The sequence below is a fragment of the Diplotaxodon limnothrissa genome, linkage group LG15 (assembly GCF_057381915.1).
Source record: "Diplotaxodon limnothrissa isolate DT_005_m linkage group LG15, D_limnothrissa_male_GT1.1, whole genome shotgun sequence".
NCBI classification, from domain to species: Eukaryota; Metazoa; Chordata; class Actinopteri; order Cichliformes; family Cichlidae; genus Diplotaxodon; species Diplotaxodon limnothrissa.
In genome coordinates, this window is record NC_140610.1 from 21,685,692 (window position 1) to 21,704,818 (window position 19,127).

At 38.7% G+C, this 19,127-nt stretch overlaps 1 protein-coding gene across 1 annotated transcript in view; it reads right to left on the reverse strand.

The window, feature by feature from the left end:
• Positions 1-19,127, reverse strand: part of igf2r (insulin-like growth factor 2 receptor) — a 47,785-nt gene that overhangs the window by 18,591 nt on the left and 10,067 nt on the right. Inside the window, exons 3-22 of the mRNA XM_085371853.1 lie at positions 17,774-17,892; positions 14,655-14,753; positions 14,055-14,187; positions 12,696-12,807; positions 12,231-12,339; positions 11,884-12,043; positions 9,895-10,084; positions 9,489-9,592; positions 8,910-9,074; positions 8,088-8,231; positions 7,745-7,900; positions 7,503-7,640; positions 4,199-4,349; positions 3,444-3,612; positions 3,219-3,334; positions 2,923-3,076; positions 1,671-1,847; positions 1,483-1,578; positions 1,244-1,345; positions 101-263 (exon numbers count right to left, since the gene is read on the reverse strand). Of these exons, the coding sequence (XP_085227979.1) occupies positions 101-263; positions 1,244-1,345; positions 1,483-1,578; positions 1,671-1,847; positions 2,923-3,076; positions 3,219-3,334; positions 3,444-3,612; positions 4,199-4,349; positions 7,503-7,640; positions 7,745-7,900; positions 8,088-8,231; positions 8,910-9,074; positions 9,489-9,592; positions 9,895-10,084; positions 11,884-12,043; positions 12,231-12,339; positions 12,696-12,807; positions 14,055-14,187; positions 14,655-14,753; positions 17,774-17,892 (2,757 nt within the window). The remainder of the gene's footprint in view (positions 1-100; positions 264-1,243; positions 1,346-1,482; positions 1,579-1,670; positions 1,848-2,922; positions 3,077-3,218; positions 3,335-3,443; positions 3,613-4,198; positions 4,350-7,502; positions 7,641-7,744; positions 7,901-8,087; positions 8,232-8,909; positions 9,075-9,488; positions 9,593-9,894; positions 10,085-11,883; positions 12,044-12,230; positions 12,340-12,695; positions 12,808-14,054; positions 14,188-14,654; positions 14,754-17,773; positions 17,893-19,127) is intronic.

Sequence of the window (19,127 nt, forward strand, 5' to 3'; positions counted from 1 at the left end):
ACACTTGGCCATGTCCATCATCAGATCTCACTGTGTGACACATTTCAAGATCCAGCGTGAACTGCTTTATTCTGTACATTTTCTATTGTGCTTTTGCTACCTGTTGGAACGTCAACAGGTCCCCTGTATGTTAGTTGGAGGATGCCGTCAGTTGAATACTGGAGGGTCTTCTCCTCCCCCACAGGGCTGATGGGGTGCTCGTTCTCCAGCTCACAGCCGGCCATTCCCTGACCACATTCAGCTACATCTGAGCAGATGTTTACCTGCAGGTAGGTGGGATACCACTTTGAGTTTGTGTGCTTTATGCGATATTTCATACCATATAATAAGTAAACATCTTAACGACAAAGTCTGTGAATACACAATCGAATGATGTAGTCCAGCATCACAGATCCAATTCAAAAACTAAAAAGAATACAAAACAACAACAGGTAAATCAGCAGTATAAAGACAATATTTTGGATCATTTTAGTCACTTGCCTGCCAAAGCTTATAAATGTTGGTGTTTACATTTTATAGTTTTAATGTTTTTTTGTTTGTTTTTTTATAGGTTATATTTTTATTTAAAATGTTAAATTCAATTTTATTTATATAGCACCAAATCATTTTATATTGTAAAGGCCCTGCAATAATACAGAAAAACCCCCAACAGTTAGACAACCTCTAATGAGCAAGCACTTTGGCGACAGAGAGAAAGAAAACGTCCCTTTCAACAGGAAGAAACCTCTGCAGAGGTTAAAAAATTAAAAGAAGAAGAAAAAAGTGCTAGTTACACCCAAAGTTAAATGATGTGCAATCATTTTAAAGCTGAAACTGTTCTTTCATCAGTCTGCATTCATAAGGTTTATCCGTTAATATAATTCATTACCCTTTTTAGTAGCATTTAAAAGAAAAACATTGTTTCATACTTTCACATTTTTTAAAATAAACTAAATAAGGACAATAAACATTTTTCATCTTATTCTGAAGTTTCATGAACTACAATCAGAAAGCTTCATCTGCCATGTTTTAGTGCTACGTAATGCGCTATATAGCTCTAATCGTTACCCTACACAGCTGGCAATTAAATTCCCTCCTCACAATGCTTTATTTGATTAGAATTTAATACAACCATTTGGAAAATATCACTTGAAATGCAAAAATGTAATGTTTTCCATAGCACTGCGACACTTCTATGCAACACTTGAGAGCTATAATTTGCAGAAATTATGTATGCTGGCAGAATATTGTTGAAGTGTCTTACCAGGAATTTCTTGCCATTCCCACTTGTATTGTATCCGGTCTTGGAAGCCAAAGGCGTTAGGTTGTACTCAAAGCCAGTGTTGGGGTCCACCACAGCACATGTCTGATATGCCAAAAAAAACAACAACCCAAAAACCCCACACAGATTACAACCATTTCAAGTATTTTGTTAAGTTTACCACAGTGTATCAATTACAATTAAGTCAAATTAAGACTTAAGATCCATGCAAGTACACTTACATTGTTTGTGATGGTTCTGATGGCACAGGCTGCATTGGTCTCCCACATAAAGGTGGCAGTGCAGTTCTGGTACATCAGGAATCGCGGTCCCTTAACCTGAATAGTGCGGAGTGCAAACATTGTTACACTCAAACCACCACTGTAGACAGCCAACAAGCCATTCTCTTCTCAAAACTGCATTTACTCACGAGAGTCCCTCTGGAGCAGACCAGGTGAATGCGCGTTGTATACGAGAGTTTCTGACCGTCCGAATCACAGGCAGAGCCATCTGTGAACTCCAGCATAAGGCGGTCCCGTGCTTCGATGATCGGCCCTCGCTTTGAAATGCCCATGTTACTGACTGACACCTCCTCCTCTACAGAGCCCTGAGGGGAGGCAGGAGGGAAGAGGTGAATAATTGAGTATCAGACACCAGTTACACTCTGCAGTTACTTTGAGATTCTTATTCAAATGTTCACCCTGAGCATGTTATTATAAAATGGGTGGAAGCAATATTAAAAAATAAAAAAAGAGCAGCAACAACACAGAAAAAACATTTGCCGAATGACTTTGTTTACAAAAATATAGCAAATCATATTTTGTGTCACTTTCTTCTGGGTTATTAAATGTTTGGTACGCCTATATTCATGTCCAGATCTTTCCATCTCTAAAGGCACACTAGACTAATCAATAAATATTAACATATTAAAAATAGTGTAGCAAAATAAGTATTATCGTTTCTGTCAACTGTAATATAAATTATATGATGGAAAAAGAGGAATTTGTTGTTGCCAGCTCTGTTGTCAGAGTTGACTGTAACTGTCAATTACACATGTAGGGATGGTAGTTAGAGACAAAGCCAGACAAATTTAAAGTTCAAATCAGTCCACTCTGCAAACTGCTTCTTGGTTGAATTCCTTTAACCAGTGGTAAAGTCATACCTCTCACTGTTCTCTTTGCAAATACAGATAGTTCTTTTTTCATGAGCAATACATTAGTAAATCTGGCCCATAGTGGTATAGTCACAATTCTCTAAAACCAGCAAGAAAAATTAACACAATCAATCATAAACCCGAAGTGGATTTGCAACAAGGCCCCCTTTCAAGTCAGTTTCACAGTCCTTCTGGTCAGGCTATATATACACAAGATTTCAATGCAATGAGAAAAGATTCAAAGTCAAATTTGCCTCAAGACCTTTGAAAAACGCATCCCATCCAGGCCTCGACTACCCAATCAGAGTTGGCAAAGGGGTGTATGGCTGGACTCACTGGTGTCCAGATTCTGATTTTGACAAGGTGTTTTGAGGATGATACTCAAGCTATGCTTTGTGTTACTGCAGTTCACCGTCTGGTCTCCACCAGGGAAAGTTTGGTATTCACCAGAAGACTGACATGAGCTGTGTGTTCTTCCTCAGTAATGTCGCATCTCTCTGATTCAGTGGAGGTGTTTAATGTTACAGACCTGTTTGGTTACATATTTCATCTCGCAGATGGATGCATCGCGGTCGCAGCCATGTACAGGGCTGATGGGGCGGCATACGTTGATGTAATACTTCTTCAGATTATTGCTGTCGGATAAGTCCATCACCTGCCAGTTGGAGGTGGTGTGTGACAGGCTGAAATTGAAGAAGAAAAGCTTGACGAGGAGGACAGCAGATTGGCAACAATTCAGTGCTGGACTGGATGTACTTATTTTCATGGCCTTGGATTTAGACACTGGTAAAGCAGTTGCTGCACAATGCTTTTTAAAAGCATTACCTGGATAAGTCATACTGTTCCAGTGTGTCTGGATCGGTCACCAAACACTCATGGGGTCTTTCAGGGCACGCGTAGGAGGTATACCAGCGGAAGTTGTACGTGTACTTGTCTTCTATCTGAACGAAGATTTTAACAAACAGATGTTTATATACAAATCATACAGGAGACACAAAATACGTCAAACACTGTTTAAACAATCTGACAAAGAGGTAGGGAGGATTCTACCTGGAATTCTGGGTTTCCTGGTCCAATTTGTGGGTCACAGAGGAAAGAGATGAGCGTAGATCTGGGAGTGTGCTCTTCGTTGTTGTATGGGGTGCCGTTACTGTAGTTCAGCTGAATCAGCCCATCGTAGTACGACAGACGGGAGTTCTGTTCCCCAAGACTCCAAAAACTAAAGAAAAAATATGATGTAATTTATTCATGTTTCTTCATTGCTGAGTGTATTTAAATCACTCGGTTTCAGGATCTTTAATTTAATAATGAGTGTGTTATTCAATATTGACCTAAACTTTTTACACACAATGTTGTGTGTTGGGATGTAAAATGACCAGTATAATGTACAAAATGCAGATTGATAGAAGGAATGCTTAACTTAGGCTTCCAAAAAAAATATAGATCCTAAACTAAATACATTGTTGCACAACGCGTGACGCTCATTTATCCCTCTTCTTTCCACTACACCTTCAATACAGCAGGAATTTGCAGTGCAATCAGATGGAGGCAGATTATTATTGAATTCTTGATCCAATTGGTATTAAAATTAGCAAACTAAGGTAACACAGCAAAAGCACACTACGAATACTTCAGGGATAATTTACATTGATTTCTCAGATTTGTGAGAAAATTCACGTCACTTCATTTTTTTAAGCACGGTTGTTTTTAAAAGTGCTTAAAAGTGGAGTGAAAGTTGAGAAAGTGGGGCAGAACAGAATAAAGAAGTGCGATTCTTCTTGCATGTTTGTAGCCTGTAGTCTTACTTCTTTTCCACCTGGCATGCGCCGGCCTTCTCAGGACACGACGAAACACTGACTGGACCACAGACGTTGATGTAATACTGATAGATGCCTTTAGTCAGGTTGTAAAAACCACCATGAGGCTTGGAGAGAGGCGACAAGTCGAAAGAGAAGCCTGTGGAGAAGCTAAGGTTAGTTAGAGGTTAACAAGAGGATTTAAAGTAAAGAGACAAGAAAAAGGCAACCACAGGTTTTTTTCTTCCTGGTTTGCCATCATGAAAGTAACATGTGAGAGGGCACACGTGTAACCTACCATGATACAGGTGTTACATTCTCCACTAGGTGGCAGTATCGAGCAAGAGTAGTGAAACCATGGTGGTATCAGATAACTTTTTATTAATTAACTTTTTCAAGATTATTATTTTGTCATTCCTGGCATGTGCACACACATGCACAGACAGATGCACACAGCTGGAATTAATTGCTAAGAAAACATAATTCATTTTGGATTTGGAAGTATCAATTTTTAAAACGATCACATATTAAATGGAGCAAGATCCACTTTTCTATCCCCTTTTTGTATTTATATATACAGTGGGGCAAAAAAGTATTTAGTCAGCCACCGATTGTGCAAGTTCCCCCACCTAAAATGATGACAGAGGTCAGTAATTTGCACCAGAGGTACACTTCAACTGTGAGAGACAGAATGTGAAAAAGAAAATCCATGAATCCACATGGTAGGATTTGTAAAGAATTTATTCGTAAATCAGGGTGGAAAATAAGTATTTGGTCAATGACAAAAATACAACTCAATACTTTGTAACATAACCTTTGTTGGCAATAACAGAGGTCAAACGTTTACTATAGGTCTTTACCAGGTTTGCACACACAGTAGCTGGTATTTTGGCCCATTCCTCCATGCAGATCTTCTCGAGAGCAGTGATGTTTTGGGGCTGTCGCCGAGCAACACGGACTTTCAACTCCCGCCACAGATTTTCTATGGGGTTGAGGTCTGGAGACTGGCTAGGCCACTCCAGGACTTTCAAATGCTTCTTACGGAGCCACTCCTTTGTTGCCCGGGCGGTGTGTTTTGGATCATTGTCATGTTGGAAGACCCAGCCTCGTTTCATCTTCAGAGTTCTCACTGATGGAAGGAGGTTTTGGCTCAGAATCTCACGATACATGGCCCCATTCATTCTGTCCTTAACACGGATCAGTCGTCCTGTCCCCTTGGCAGAAAAACAGCCCCATAGCATGATGTTTCCACCCCCATGCTTCACAGCAGGTATGGTGTTCTTGGGATGCAACTCAGTATTCTTCTTCCTCCAAACACGACGAGTTGAGTTTATACCAAAAAGTTCTACTTTGGTTTCATCTGACCACATGACATTCTCCCAATCCTCTGCTGTATCATCCATGTGCTCTCTGGCAAACTTCAGACGGGCCTGGACATGCACTGGCTTCAGCAGCGGAACACGTCTGGCACTGCGGGATTTGATTCCCTGCCGTTGTAGTGTGTTACTGATGGTGACCTTTGTTACTTTGGTCCCAGCTCTCTGCAGGTCATTCACCAGGTCCCCCCGTGTGGTTCTGGGATCTTTGCTCACCGTTCTCATGATCATTTTGACCCCACGGGATGAGATCTTGCGTGGAGCCCCAGATCGAGGGAGATTATCAGTGGTCTTGTATGTCTTCCATTTTCTGATGATTGCTCCCACAGTTGATTTTTTCACACCAAGCTGCTTGCATATTGTAGATTCACTCTTCCCAGTCTGGTGCAGGTCTACAATACTTTTCCTGGTGTCCTTCGAAAGCTCTTTGGTCTTGGCCATGGCGGAGTTTGGAGTCTGACTGTTTGAGGCTGTGGACAGATGTCTTTTATACAGATGATGAGTTCAAACAGGTGCCATTCATACAGGTAACAAGTGGGGGACAGAAAAGCTTCTTACAGAAGACGTTACAGGTCTGTGAGAGCCAGAGATTTTCCTTGTTTGAGGTGACCAAATACTTATTTTCCACCCTAATTTACGTATAAATTCTTTACAAATCCTACCATGTGAATTCATGGATTTTTTTTTTCACATTCTGTCTCTCACAGTTGACGTGTACCTCTGGTGCAAATTACTGACCTCTGTCATCATTTTAAGTGGGGGAACTTGCACAATCGGTGGCTGACTAAATACTTTTTTGCCCCACTGTATCAGAAGACAACAGGTGTTTTCTTTATTTTCTTTTATAACAGTTCATTTAAACTGCATAAAAACTACAAGATATGCAATGAGCTCTAAACTGAATTGTCTGGAAGATGATGAAAAAAAAAACAGATTTAAAAAAAAAAAAAAAAAAAATTGTAAATCAAGAAATACTTAAAACTTTGAATTGTGATTTTTTTGCCTGTCCTTCATTTCTTCCACATGTAAAGTATATTTGACAGCAAAGCACAATCAGCTGTATTTGACACAGACTGTCAGATTGTGTTGAGAATGTTGACGCTGGCAGACAAATACAGAGTAGGTGCGCCCCACTGAAGGCAACAGTGTTAATTAGAGCTAAAATCAGTAGTCAGTTAATCTCAATTCACTGCTGTTAAATTTAAACTTAACTGAATTCAGTGCGAGACATTAACGTCAGCATTTAGTCATCTTATCGACTGACAGAGGTTTACCCCGACTTTTACAAACAGCAGTGTTTTTCAAATACAACACTATGTTCTCCTGCTTGGAAAGGACAACTGGGTGAAACAAATGTGATCAATGCATTCACTGTCTACTGAGGTAAAGCAGACTAGCCCAGAGTTGCTTTGCAAATCTTTAAAGAGCTTTACTGTGTGAATCAGTGAAGAAAATTACAACTTAGTCTGCAGTCAGTTAGTGTTTATTATAATCTGTAACTCTACAGAGATGTTGACAGTCAACTGATTTATGGGTCTGATTTTTGCACTTTTACAAATGTGTTTCTGTTTGTTATCATTTTTTAAATTCAATATAAGTGCGGGATTAATTGTACCATTTTCTAGCAGTTCACAGCCAAAACAAACTATATCATGACTGTAGCCAGTGGAAATAAATTTTAAGAGCTCAGAAAGATATACGATCAGATTTCCAAGTGAGACGTGAAGGATCATGATTACCCTCTTTTATCTTTCAAGGAAAAACTTACACAGAAACTTATTTATGGATTTGTGGCTGAGAAATACCATTTTCTCCTTCCTAAAAGCCTCTATTAACCCTGTTGCTACCTTGTTTTCTTCCATCCCTTTTCTTGCTCAAATTAAAAACGAATGAGGAAAAGCCCACACATATTTTATAGTTGTCTGAGCGTGTCATACCAGCTTGAGGGTCCTCCACCTTGCAGTTGTCTCCCTGCGTCTTCGAGAGGACGCAGGCGGCGGCTGTGTACCACTCCAACTCATAAATACACTCATCAGATGAGAGGCCAAGAAGGACAGGAGCACTATCGAGATCTCCTGCAGGAGTACAGGAAAAAGAAACGCAAAAGAGTCAAAAGTAGCAGAAACATAACTAAGAAAACAGAGGAGAAGAGGGTTTAAAAAAAAAAAAAAAAAAAAACCTGGTTTGCACTTGAGAGTCAGGATAGTTTTGATCCTTGTCTTGTTTTGGGTGCAAAAACTTCCATCAGTATACACCAGCCTGATGTCGTTTCCAGTTTTGGTTTTCTGGGGAGAAGAGAGGAAGCTTCCCAGGCTGATAGTTCTGTTATTCTTATCTGAATAAGAGACAATACATAAAGCACAATGGTCATATTCACTGCAAGAAAAATACGGTTTGTCTCATACTTATTGGGGGAAGTATGCATGAGGACCAAAATACTATAACTTGTCAACAAATCTATTAAAGTACTCAGATTCAACCAGATTAATCTTTAAGAACGCCCTCCTTGTGGACATTCTTACCCACGGCACACATGGCGGCATCCACTGGACAACCAGCTGCCCTTCCTGTAGGGATGACTTTGTGGCAAACATTCAGGTAGTAACGCGAGTCTGCCTTTGACGATTTATCATCCACCACCTCCCAGTTCTCACTGCCCTCTGACTCTGAATCAAGAAAGAAAAAACAAACATACAAAAAAAAAGTTGTTTTTTCCCCCTAATTTTTCAGTCACACCTGAAAGCATGGTACTGAACAGGTGCTACGATGAGAAGCTATGAGCACAACCAAGTGAATTAACAGTAATTATAATAAAAGCAACAGGGAAAACAGAGTAATATAATTTTAATTAGAACCACATAGTAAATTATTGTGTGTAAACCTAAAGAGACAAAACACGCTAGATCGACAGTTTTCAAAGTGAAATACAGAAATTCTTTATGCTGAGTAAATAAACTTAAGCATATGGTATTTGTAGTTAGGTATATACATGTATTTATGTAGCTATGTACCCCATTTCCTCCTTAACAGGTCGGCCAATCTGAACCAAACTTAATACCAACATCACTGCACGACAACGACATGAAAAATTATAATAAATCCCAATACTTTTAATTTTCCAAGATATATTATGTCATTTCATCATCATCATCATCATCATCCCGTGTCACTCATATGTAACCTAACAGTCACCAAAAGTTGCACCAGGGAAGAAATTGTGCTCAAGTCACCGCTAAACACTAAATTAAGAATTTAAAAAGGCACCACCTGCCAAAAACTAGGCTTTTGGTGGAAAAGCAAAACCATTAGTGGAAGAGAAATTTAACTGATCTGTTAAAACTCACCTGGGTATCTTGTGAGGGGTGAAAGGTCATAACGCTTGTTGCCATCTGTGACCCGACATAACAGATCCTCCTTCTCTTTGACGCAGGCAAACGCCGTATCCCAGTTAAAATAATAAGTGCAGTCGGTTTCCCCAGCAAACACTGGATTCCCTCGCCCGCCGTGGGCTGCAAGAATTAAAGGCAAATAATATAGAAGTAGTTAATAAAGACTGAACTTCACCTGAAACTCCATATTTATACATTAAAGGAACAATGTGCAAATTATACAAGGTGAGCCTTACAATCATTTCTTATTTATTTAAATGGAAATTGTGCATTTATTTTATGAATGTGAATTTTATTAGAGTTGTCTTAGAGATCAACTCCAACGATGCTCATGAAAACTAAATATTATTTCGATTTCCCTTTTTAGAGTTTGACCTCCTATTTGCCTTGTCTGTGCAATTTGCTTTGTTTTACAAGGCAGAACACCGTGTAACTCTTTTACTATACAGATATGTCCGCTCCGTTTTTTATTCTACTGCCAGGTGGTGCCAAGAATTTCAGCATCTGTGAGAAAGCAGAAACAAGTTGACTCACAAGCAGTCTTGTTGCACTGAAAGTTGATGATGGTCATTCTCTCAAAGCCAGAGGAGCATTTGAGGCCATCTGGATAGATCAGAGTCAGATCTCCATCTGAATAACTGAAGAGGAGGAAAAACAATGGAAAGGGGAAGTAAGGGGGTTGGAAAAGCAAGATTTGCTCTACAGTTCCATGCTCATGGATCAATGTCAGGATATCATTTTGACAATTTACACATCTCAACAAGCAAGTTTATTAAATCAAATTAGAAAACTTATTTTCAAAACCATTTACAACTTTAATAATAAAACCATCTTTGATCCTTTTGTATTTCGTGATTCTCTGACGAATAGTGATCACGGCCAGTGGACTATTCCACACCCATACTCCTATACACACACTTCACAAACACACAGAAATTACCGTAATGTCTGGTTCTGATATTGTCCAGCCACAATCTTCCTTCCTTCGCCATTCTTCACCTGGCAGGATGATATGAACGGCCCGTCACCACATTCCTGAGTGGGAACCCTACCACATATGTTCAGGTAGTAGATGTAGCTGTCAGGTGTGCCACTGGGCCCAGACTGTGTATAGTATGGATGATCCGAAGCTACAAACACAAGAAAGCATTTGAAAGTTTCAGTCAACATGTTACTGATTTTTATCTTACTGCACATTACCTATTAGGAATATCAACAGAACCAATAACTACTTTTCAATATCAAAATTCTGACAACATGATAACTACACATATATGTATGTGTATAATGTTTGTTTATACATATATAATACATATAGCTAGATGATAGTTAGCTTAGCTAAGGCTGGAGGCAGCTCTTCTAAAACTCTTATTAAACTGTACAAACTGTTGCTTAATATGTGGAAGATCAAAACAGGACATAATGTAAGAATTTGCGAACACCTGGTATATGTGTTTTGTTTTGTTTTTAAATAACCGTCGAATAAAACCTATGTTTGAATTTCCTGGACCCTGAAAATGTTGAAGAATATCAAAGCCTCTTAAGGTTTTTCCACTTTTTCTATTAAGCTAAAAATGAAGGAAGCATACTGGCTGCATCTCAGCACAGCGCTCAAAAAAGAAAAGAATGCATTCAAAACTCATCAGATCTCACTCCAGTGACCTGCTGGAGGTCATTTTGTAAGGCTCTAGTAGAGCTCATCCTGTTCTACCCTTGCACAAAGGAGCAGATACTCATCCTGCTGATCGGTTAAGGACTTTCTATGGCTTTGTCCAGCTCTCCTGGAGTAACTGTCTATATCCTGGAATCTCTATTATGCTCTTGAAACTGTGCTGGGAAACACAATAAACCTAGTGGCAATGGTACATATTGATGTGCCATCATTGAGGAGGCTGAACTAGTGAAAAAACAGTCAGAAAAGATGAGGGGAGAAAAATGTCAGTGGGCTCCACCTATAGAACAATTCCTGTTTTGGGGGTTGTCACCGTATTGCCCCCAGCACACCTATTCTTAATTTCATGACATCAAATATGATTAGCAACCCCCTCTGCTACTTATTTGAGTAGGTCAATATTCCAGACATTTAATAGGCTTCCTTTAATTTTTTGAGCAGTGTACAAAAGAAAATGTGATGCCTTTTTATCTTATCCATAAAAAAAGGGGGGGGGGGAAAGAAAATCACTGATGGCCATTGATTTGAAATAAGCAGTTTGTCAATTTAAAGAACAAGAAAAATGTTTATACAGTCACACCAAAAAATGAAGCAGGCCGAGATCTGAAAACAAATATGAGAAAAACATCTTTTTCCTTAAGTTTTTCACTTGAAACTATCCTTTTGTCCCAAACTGCAGACTGCATCGTGGCACACAGACTTCAAATGGACTGTGGCAGTGAGTGGAAAAACCTTTCACATTTCTAACAAAACCAGGAGGTTCATACACCATTTAGTCATAAAGTCACTTCCTCTAAATGGGCCTAAAAAAAGCAGCAACATGAGACAGTTAAATATGTAAAACAAGTTTTGTGTAACTGCCAAAAAACTAAATACAATGTTTGAGCTTTATTTTGCTTTTACACTACACTTCTTCAATTTAATTCAGTTTTATTTATATAAACAACAGCTGCCTTAAGGCAACTGACAGTTTTGTTTTTACTAGCAGCCCTTTGATAGTTACAACCTTATTTTTCTAATTGTAGAAACCAGTTTGAGGAACAAGGATGTATTTGTCACATGGCAGCATTTGTAAAGCTAATAACTCGTCATGTTAACCTGACATCAGCTGAGTGTGGTTTACTACTACTTTATTTTTATTTGCATTTGATTTTAATAGTTCCCCCATTGACATTTCATTCTTCATACAACTATAAGGAATAACTTATAAAAGGTTGTTTAAGCTGTTTAAGATGTTTTAGAGGAACAAAAACTTACAGGCTAAAGTGAGAGGAGTTAGGTCTATGGAGATGTCATGCTGTTCGCTGGTCAGTTTGCAGGTATGGCTCTCCAGATAGTCTCTGTGACAAGCGTATTCAGTGACCCACTCCACCTCGTAATGGCAGTTTGGCTTAGCTATCATCGTAGGAGGGCTGCTCTGTGAATGTGAAAATTAAGTAAAGTTAGGGGTTATGGTTCATTCTGCTAGCTGTGCAAAAAAACAAAAACAAAACACCCCCCCTCCCAAAAAAACAACAACAATAATAACAATAATAACAATGAGTATGAATACATTTTAAGCAGTGAAACAAACAATTCATCATGAAGACTGTAGCGTAACCTACCAAATGCCTGCTTGATGGGCATCTGAAGGTGATGTTGACTGCTGGTTTGCTTGATCCACAGATTGCTGGAGGATTCGAGTCGTCACTTAAAGAATACTGTAAACTCAAGCTGGAGAGGAAAAAGTGCAAGAAGTATGAAAAACTACTAAGAAAAGGTCTTCTTTTCATGTTTATTTTTTCATATAACCAGTCGGTGCTGACTTAACCTGTGTTCAAACTTACCAAAGGTTATGTCAACACATACATGTATTTAAAAACATGACTATAGCACATCTGCACATTCTTGACCTTCTGATAATCTTTTATTCCTGCATATACTGCCTCTTAGACTGCCAAGATTAGAATTTAACTTCAAGTTTCAACTCTAAACCTGAAGCACCAGACTTAGAAGACAGCTCCAAAAACAAGCTTCAGGAGAGCCATACCTGCAAACTTCACTGTCATAAACAAACATGAAGAAAGTACCTGTCATCAGTCATTAGCTCTAGCTGCTGGGTAGGAAAACCCATGTTGTATGAGCCATCTTGTGTGACGAGGCAGGCTGCAGAGCCCTCTGTACAGCCTTTGTCTGGAAGGTCTGAGAGACGATTGAGGAGAACATGAGATTTAAAAAAAAGATTCTTAAATTTCTTCTTGTTAGAAAACTAATTCAGTGTGATGACGATATGCAGGACAGCATGTAAACAGTCACAAGTCCCTGCCCCTTTGTTTACAGCTGCTTAACGGGTGTTAAACAGCACTGAGCTTGGTGTTCCTCCGAGCAACATTTTTTCACATCACTACTGGTGTCATTTGGTGAACACAATTCTTTGGTTCACCCTCACCAATGTGTTAGTGTTTTGTTTTTTGACTGAAGCAAACAGCTTGATCTCAGTGGGAAAAAAGAAAAAAAGCCTCAAAAGAGTATTTTACACCATCTGCTCCGCACCAAACAGCATAAACGTAAAAACAGTGACTATGTCGTGGAAAATTTGGCAACAGTGTGTGCTATGCAATGCAGTGAGCAATGCTGCAACTTTTACACAACAGAACCCAAGCAACCACTCAGTAGGATGCATTGTGATTGGCCTGTTTAGCACTGTCAATTCTGTGAATGTCAGTTTTTAAATTCAACAGTGAGAGACTTAGAATCATCTCTTCAATAGAACTCTGGCCCCAGTGAGAATAATCACCTATGCCTTTGCACACCTTAGCTTATTTGACAACTTATAGTGGGTTAACCACCTTCAAGACAATCAAGGGGACAGCCCTCCCCTATTAGTGGTTAAATACCCGGCAGTCTCCATCAGTCGTCTTAGAACTGAACCGGGCTCTTAATGAGAGAAAAAACATCTTATTAACACCAGAAGTTTTGTCCAGCTGCCTTCTTTTCAAGCCCTCAAAGCCAAACACAGAGCTAAAACCATGTAAATAGTGGAATCTGGAATCCATGTAAATGAAATGACAGAAACATGAAAACTACAAGTAATTATATATTTAATTTTAACACCTTGATTTTTTTTATTTTACATTTAAATTGAAAATTTTAATTTGCAAAAGCACCACTATTGCTTCTATTTCTATTGCTTTCCAGTAATTGCTTTGTTTAACATACAATGTGGCGACGCTATGCAATATTTTATTGTGCCACGTTATAGTAATGACCATCTATAGACCTTCAAGGAATGGACCTAGATTTAGGGAATACATGAAAACAAAGAAGAAGGGCCTTTAAACAGGCTCCCTTTCTGCTCTGTGCACACTTTGGCAATGTAGTGTTCCTCAAAACAAAAAAAACCCTCATTATTACAGAATCCAATCACTTCCTTTCCTTCAAGTACTCACTGAGACTGCGGCAGATGTTGATGTAGAAGTCTATGCTGTCTTCGCCGTCGTCCACTAGATAGCCATCTTTCAGTTTTATCAGAGGACTGAGGTCATGCTTCCTCCCATCAGAGTCAAACACGTAGCAGGGCACCTGGGCAAAGAAGAGCTGGATTAACTCTACAATACAGATGTATTCGTGCACCACTTTATGCTGCATTCACAAAAAAGCCCCCCCTCAACAGTTTTACTATTGTGTTACCACAAACTTTGCACGTGTGTTTACAGCTATCTGATAATACACAACTTAGTAACTGTGATCATGGATATATCATACTCTTTGGTTTATTTTGTTGCTTTTAACATTTTCCTGAACAAATTTATTTCACACATTTTTTCAAATGTTTCCACATTAACAGGATCACTGTCACAACATGTGACCCATTTTCTGCACAGATAAACGCTGTAAACATCTTCGCAGTGATGGAATATGGTTATACAGCTTTCCATTTCCTCTTCAGCTCATTGTGTTTAATCACAGTGAAGATTTCATTCCTTCTTTCTTCTAAATGTAAAAGTCTGTTGAATGAGTCAGCGACCCCATCAGATGCTCCACCGCACCTCTTTATGTGGCTTGAATTTGTCTTTCTTGCAGGCAGCGTAGGTCTTCCACTCAAAGTAATGCACGCACTGAGACACGGTCACAAACTCTGGAGTCCCCTGCAGAACAAAGACAGGAACATGAGTAAGAAAGGTAGTTTCATGTTGACACAGGTGATGAATGCATGCTAAAGTATACGGCACATCATCGTCCATGACAAAGATTTAAGCATTTAAGATGCTGAATGTGTCATTGTTTCCATTATCACAGAGAAATACAGAGTATTAACCTTTGTTGTAGTTATATTGTGGGGAGGAACTTCTAAGTAAGTGTTGAGCCTCAAACAAACACAACCACAGCCTGCTGCTGCTTCTGGATTTGCTGATGGTTCAGTGCTTCATTCAGAGTTTCTCAAAAACTCTTTGACAGCAGCATTGTTTTTTAAATTCCAGGTATTCTCCACATTTTAGCTGCTGTTTTACAGAGTCAAAAACAACAACATTTTCTCCCATTAATCCCTTTTACTTTACTGTCATAATTGTGTATTCTAATATTACAAATGCTTAAAATTTCAAATGACGACATAAAAGATCAGTGCATGTACAAATAATGCCAGCCTATAGCTGTGTGACATGAGAGCAGATATTCTTAATAGGGCCACCTTAGGCGAGCTGATACCCCCACACAGGCACTGTTTGGTTGGTTCGAAGAAAGGTAAAGAGTTAAAATTGTTGGAGACAATGGATGAATTAACGGGTGTGAACTAAGTATTGGATAAACCAGGATTATTTTGAGCTGTGAATCGTGCAGTGCTACTCTAGCAGTCCTTTTTAGTGGACTGAAAGGACATCTCTGAATGCTTCACAAGACGTCACTCCATTTCACTGATCCTCAAGCCAATGCTGAACATTGCAACCTTAACCTTTATTAAACAGGTAATCCCATTGAGACTCAGCTTCTCATTTACAGGAGAGACCTGTTCAGACAGCAATAAATAACAATAAAAAAAAAGTAGTAAAAAAAGAGGTAAAATTAAAAACTTAAAAACTTAAAGACATATATATTGGGCATATGACAGTAAAGGGAAACAGGAACATAATTTGTTTGCTAGAAAATTCCAAAAGTGATTAATAATAAACACATCAAGGATTAACTTCTAGCCCAATAACCTTTATTTATTTTCCTAAATGTACTGATAAAAATAGAGATAGAGGATTTAACTATAACATCTATAACATTACCATTTAGACCGGACTTAAAAAGGAGGGGTAAACTACAACAACAAAGTAAATATAGGAATAACGTTAAAGCGCTCGGTTTTTTAAAACTCTTTTGCAACATGTCTGAAACAAGGCACAGTTCTGTTAAGATAACGTCTACTATAATCTGCATTTTGCTGTCATCACTTCTTTTCAGCATTTAGTGATTTGCCCTAAAAATTGTGGAAGCCACTTTTATTTCTCCCCGTCGTACACTCTGAAACAGAAAACTCCTCTTTGTTTCTCGACAGGAAATGATACTTCAACCCACCACTCACCCACCCCATCAAAACCACAGATACACACAACGCAGCGAGCAGGATCACGCTATGAGGTATCAGTCATTATTCTACATCATTTCCAGTCACAGATTCACTGACAAGCAGCGACAGGAATCCAACAATCATCATCTTAGAGTTGTTACGTTTCGTTTTAGCAAAAGCGACTTCCAAATGTTTGTTTCACTTTCAATCAATTAACTTAGTGTTTTAGTTTTTTGTCTTTTGCACATTTCTCCACACAGACACAAATACCTGATGAAACAACAGAGCGCCATTTAACTTCCTGTGTTGAAAAACAGGATGTTTAATACTTTGTATCCAAAAGACATCGAAAGTGTCAGCAAAAACACGCAATAAACTTGACCTTCTGTGCATCTTAATTTTAGAATAAATAAGGTAATTAACCTCAAATTCATTTGTGGATTGTACTTGTCTTCCTGTTATAAACTTAACATATTTCTAAAGTCTGTTTGAATAGGTGAGCTGCACTGTTTGTAAAATACAGATAATCTTCCAAAACATTTTTCCCTCTCTCTGTGTCAACTGACAAAATCTGCCTTTAGGAACAATTACGTAAAATCAAATATCACAATATCACAAATGTCCTACCTCCTCTAATGGATTACCCATCATTTGTGCAATCACTCTGCACAGCAGCAACCTTTGGGGGCTAAATAATGATGTCAATGTCAAGTGCTAACTCCACAGACTCCCCTGCTGAAAGCCCTTGAACATATGAGCTGAAAATGACATGTGTAAAACCTGATTCAAATACAGAGTCTGGACAGATCATTTCCACTTGCCACCTTCCTATGCATCACACAGCTATTAAAGATTAATGTTATGTTTTACTAATGATGTTTGGATTAAAAGAGCAACAACAGAATGCCAACACACAATGTCTTTTGATCCATCCATCCATGTATTTAGCTTACTTGTATGTTATTTCCATGCACTAATCAGCATTGTGTATGGAAGTGTATGGATAAACTCTGCACACCAAGCTAGTGTTATAGCTAAAACTTAACACTCAACTTGTCCAAATATGGTGAATTCTCTCTCCTAAAAAAGGAGCATGTGCCAAGGTGGCAGTGTGATTAGCAATGCATGGTTGCATGTAGCTTTCCTTACACAGGGAGCTCTGCTTTCTCCCTTCATCGTTCATAAAGGTTAAAAAGAGAGCGAGAGATGAAAAAAGAAAAGGTGTCCATAAAGATGAAGCCAAGGCTTCAAAATAGTAGTTCACATGCTAATTGGTGGACACCATGATTCATGCTGCAAGTAAGATTTATTATTCAGAACCTGTTTACTATGCCATGCTTCCATTCTGACCCATGTATATAACACACAATGTGACTAAACTATGTCAAAAGTTTACATCTAATGTTACTGCAGCACATCAGTGGCTGAACGATTGCAGAGACTGCTGCTGCACAACACGTCAGCACACACCAGGTGTTAGTGGACAAAGGAAATTCATGTAGAACATCGAACAGTTAGTTTGATATTTTCTGTGCATTCCCATTAACGCAGCTATTGAACAACAGGTAATCATCCATCTAAGAATATTTGGTATATTCTTCTGATTGTCAGTCTTACCATGGTTTTCCCACACTGGAAGCTGATGCTGGTCTGAATCTTGTTGTTGCTTCCAGGACAAGTTTGCGTGCTGTTGAAATCCAGCACAGTGTCAGAGAGCTTCTGCAGCGAAAGGTCACCTGTACATTTGGCAAAGACAAAGAAAACAGTCATTACAAAATAATAACATGCATGTAAAGAGTTAAATGACTGAAAATCATTAAACCCTAAATTACATAATATAACAACAGGTCAGAGAAACCTTGAAGTGGTGATTCATTTTAACATCAGAAATGGTAGCTTTCCTTTAGATCAATGTAAATTCATTTAACTTGATGTGGACAGATCACATAGATCACTGAGCTTGCCAGCACGAAAACATTTATCTAATAAAAGGTATGACAAAGATCGTTCAGTTGGTACAACAAACATACATACACAGGCTCTCGTTCTCAGACCATTCATCCCAAACAGTCACTGAGACAGTTTGGCAGAATAATGTTGTTGCCCTCCAACATCCACTGACCCAGCAGGTCAATGTAAACTCTGCATCGCATTTCCAAATCACCAGACGGCTCTGTACCTTAACATTTTGACCCTGGTGTCTGTACACTGTCATTAATCATTTCAAAGCACTACAAAACAGAAAACTGGCAGCAGTGGGAAGTCTTGTGCATGTTAAGAATTTGACTTGATTTAAGACTCAGCCTGTTAAATAAACTCACCGCAAGTCAGGCAGACGAAAAGCTAAGATAATAAAATGTTACAAGCTGAAAAATGCTGTGTAGCTTCAAAAAACAAATCTGGATCAAACATCCAAAGACCTCAGTGATGAGCTGTGTGTGTTTAATTGATCATTTGAGTTTAGGGCAATCAATCTAATTTTGAAAATTTAGCAACACTTGTAGCTTCCATCGATTACTAAAATAAAACAATCAAGATATAATGCTTATTGATCCTCATTTTTGCCTTCCGGGACTTCTGTTTCCTTTACTTCCTCTGGTTTAATTAGTTGTTTTACACTTTTTTATTGGTTTAGTTTAGCTGGTTTACAGGTTTTCATTAGATGCGACATATTAAAGCGTGATCTCTGAACGCTCTGATAAGACTACTATCACGAGAACACAATAAAGGAGTGTAACTAAACAACCATGTGACCTACTAACACTGACAGCTACTGCAGGTCTTCAAACTACTGAACTTGGCTGAAACACGGCTCACGTCCCTGCCTGTAATATTCAGTTACAGTGGTTACCTGTTGTTCTTTAGCAGCTGGCACAACATAGATAAGAAGCAATGAAATTCAGTATGCAGCATGTATGGATTTAACAGAAATGTATCTACATAATTTGATTAGATGAGCTCAGATGCTGCT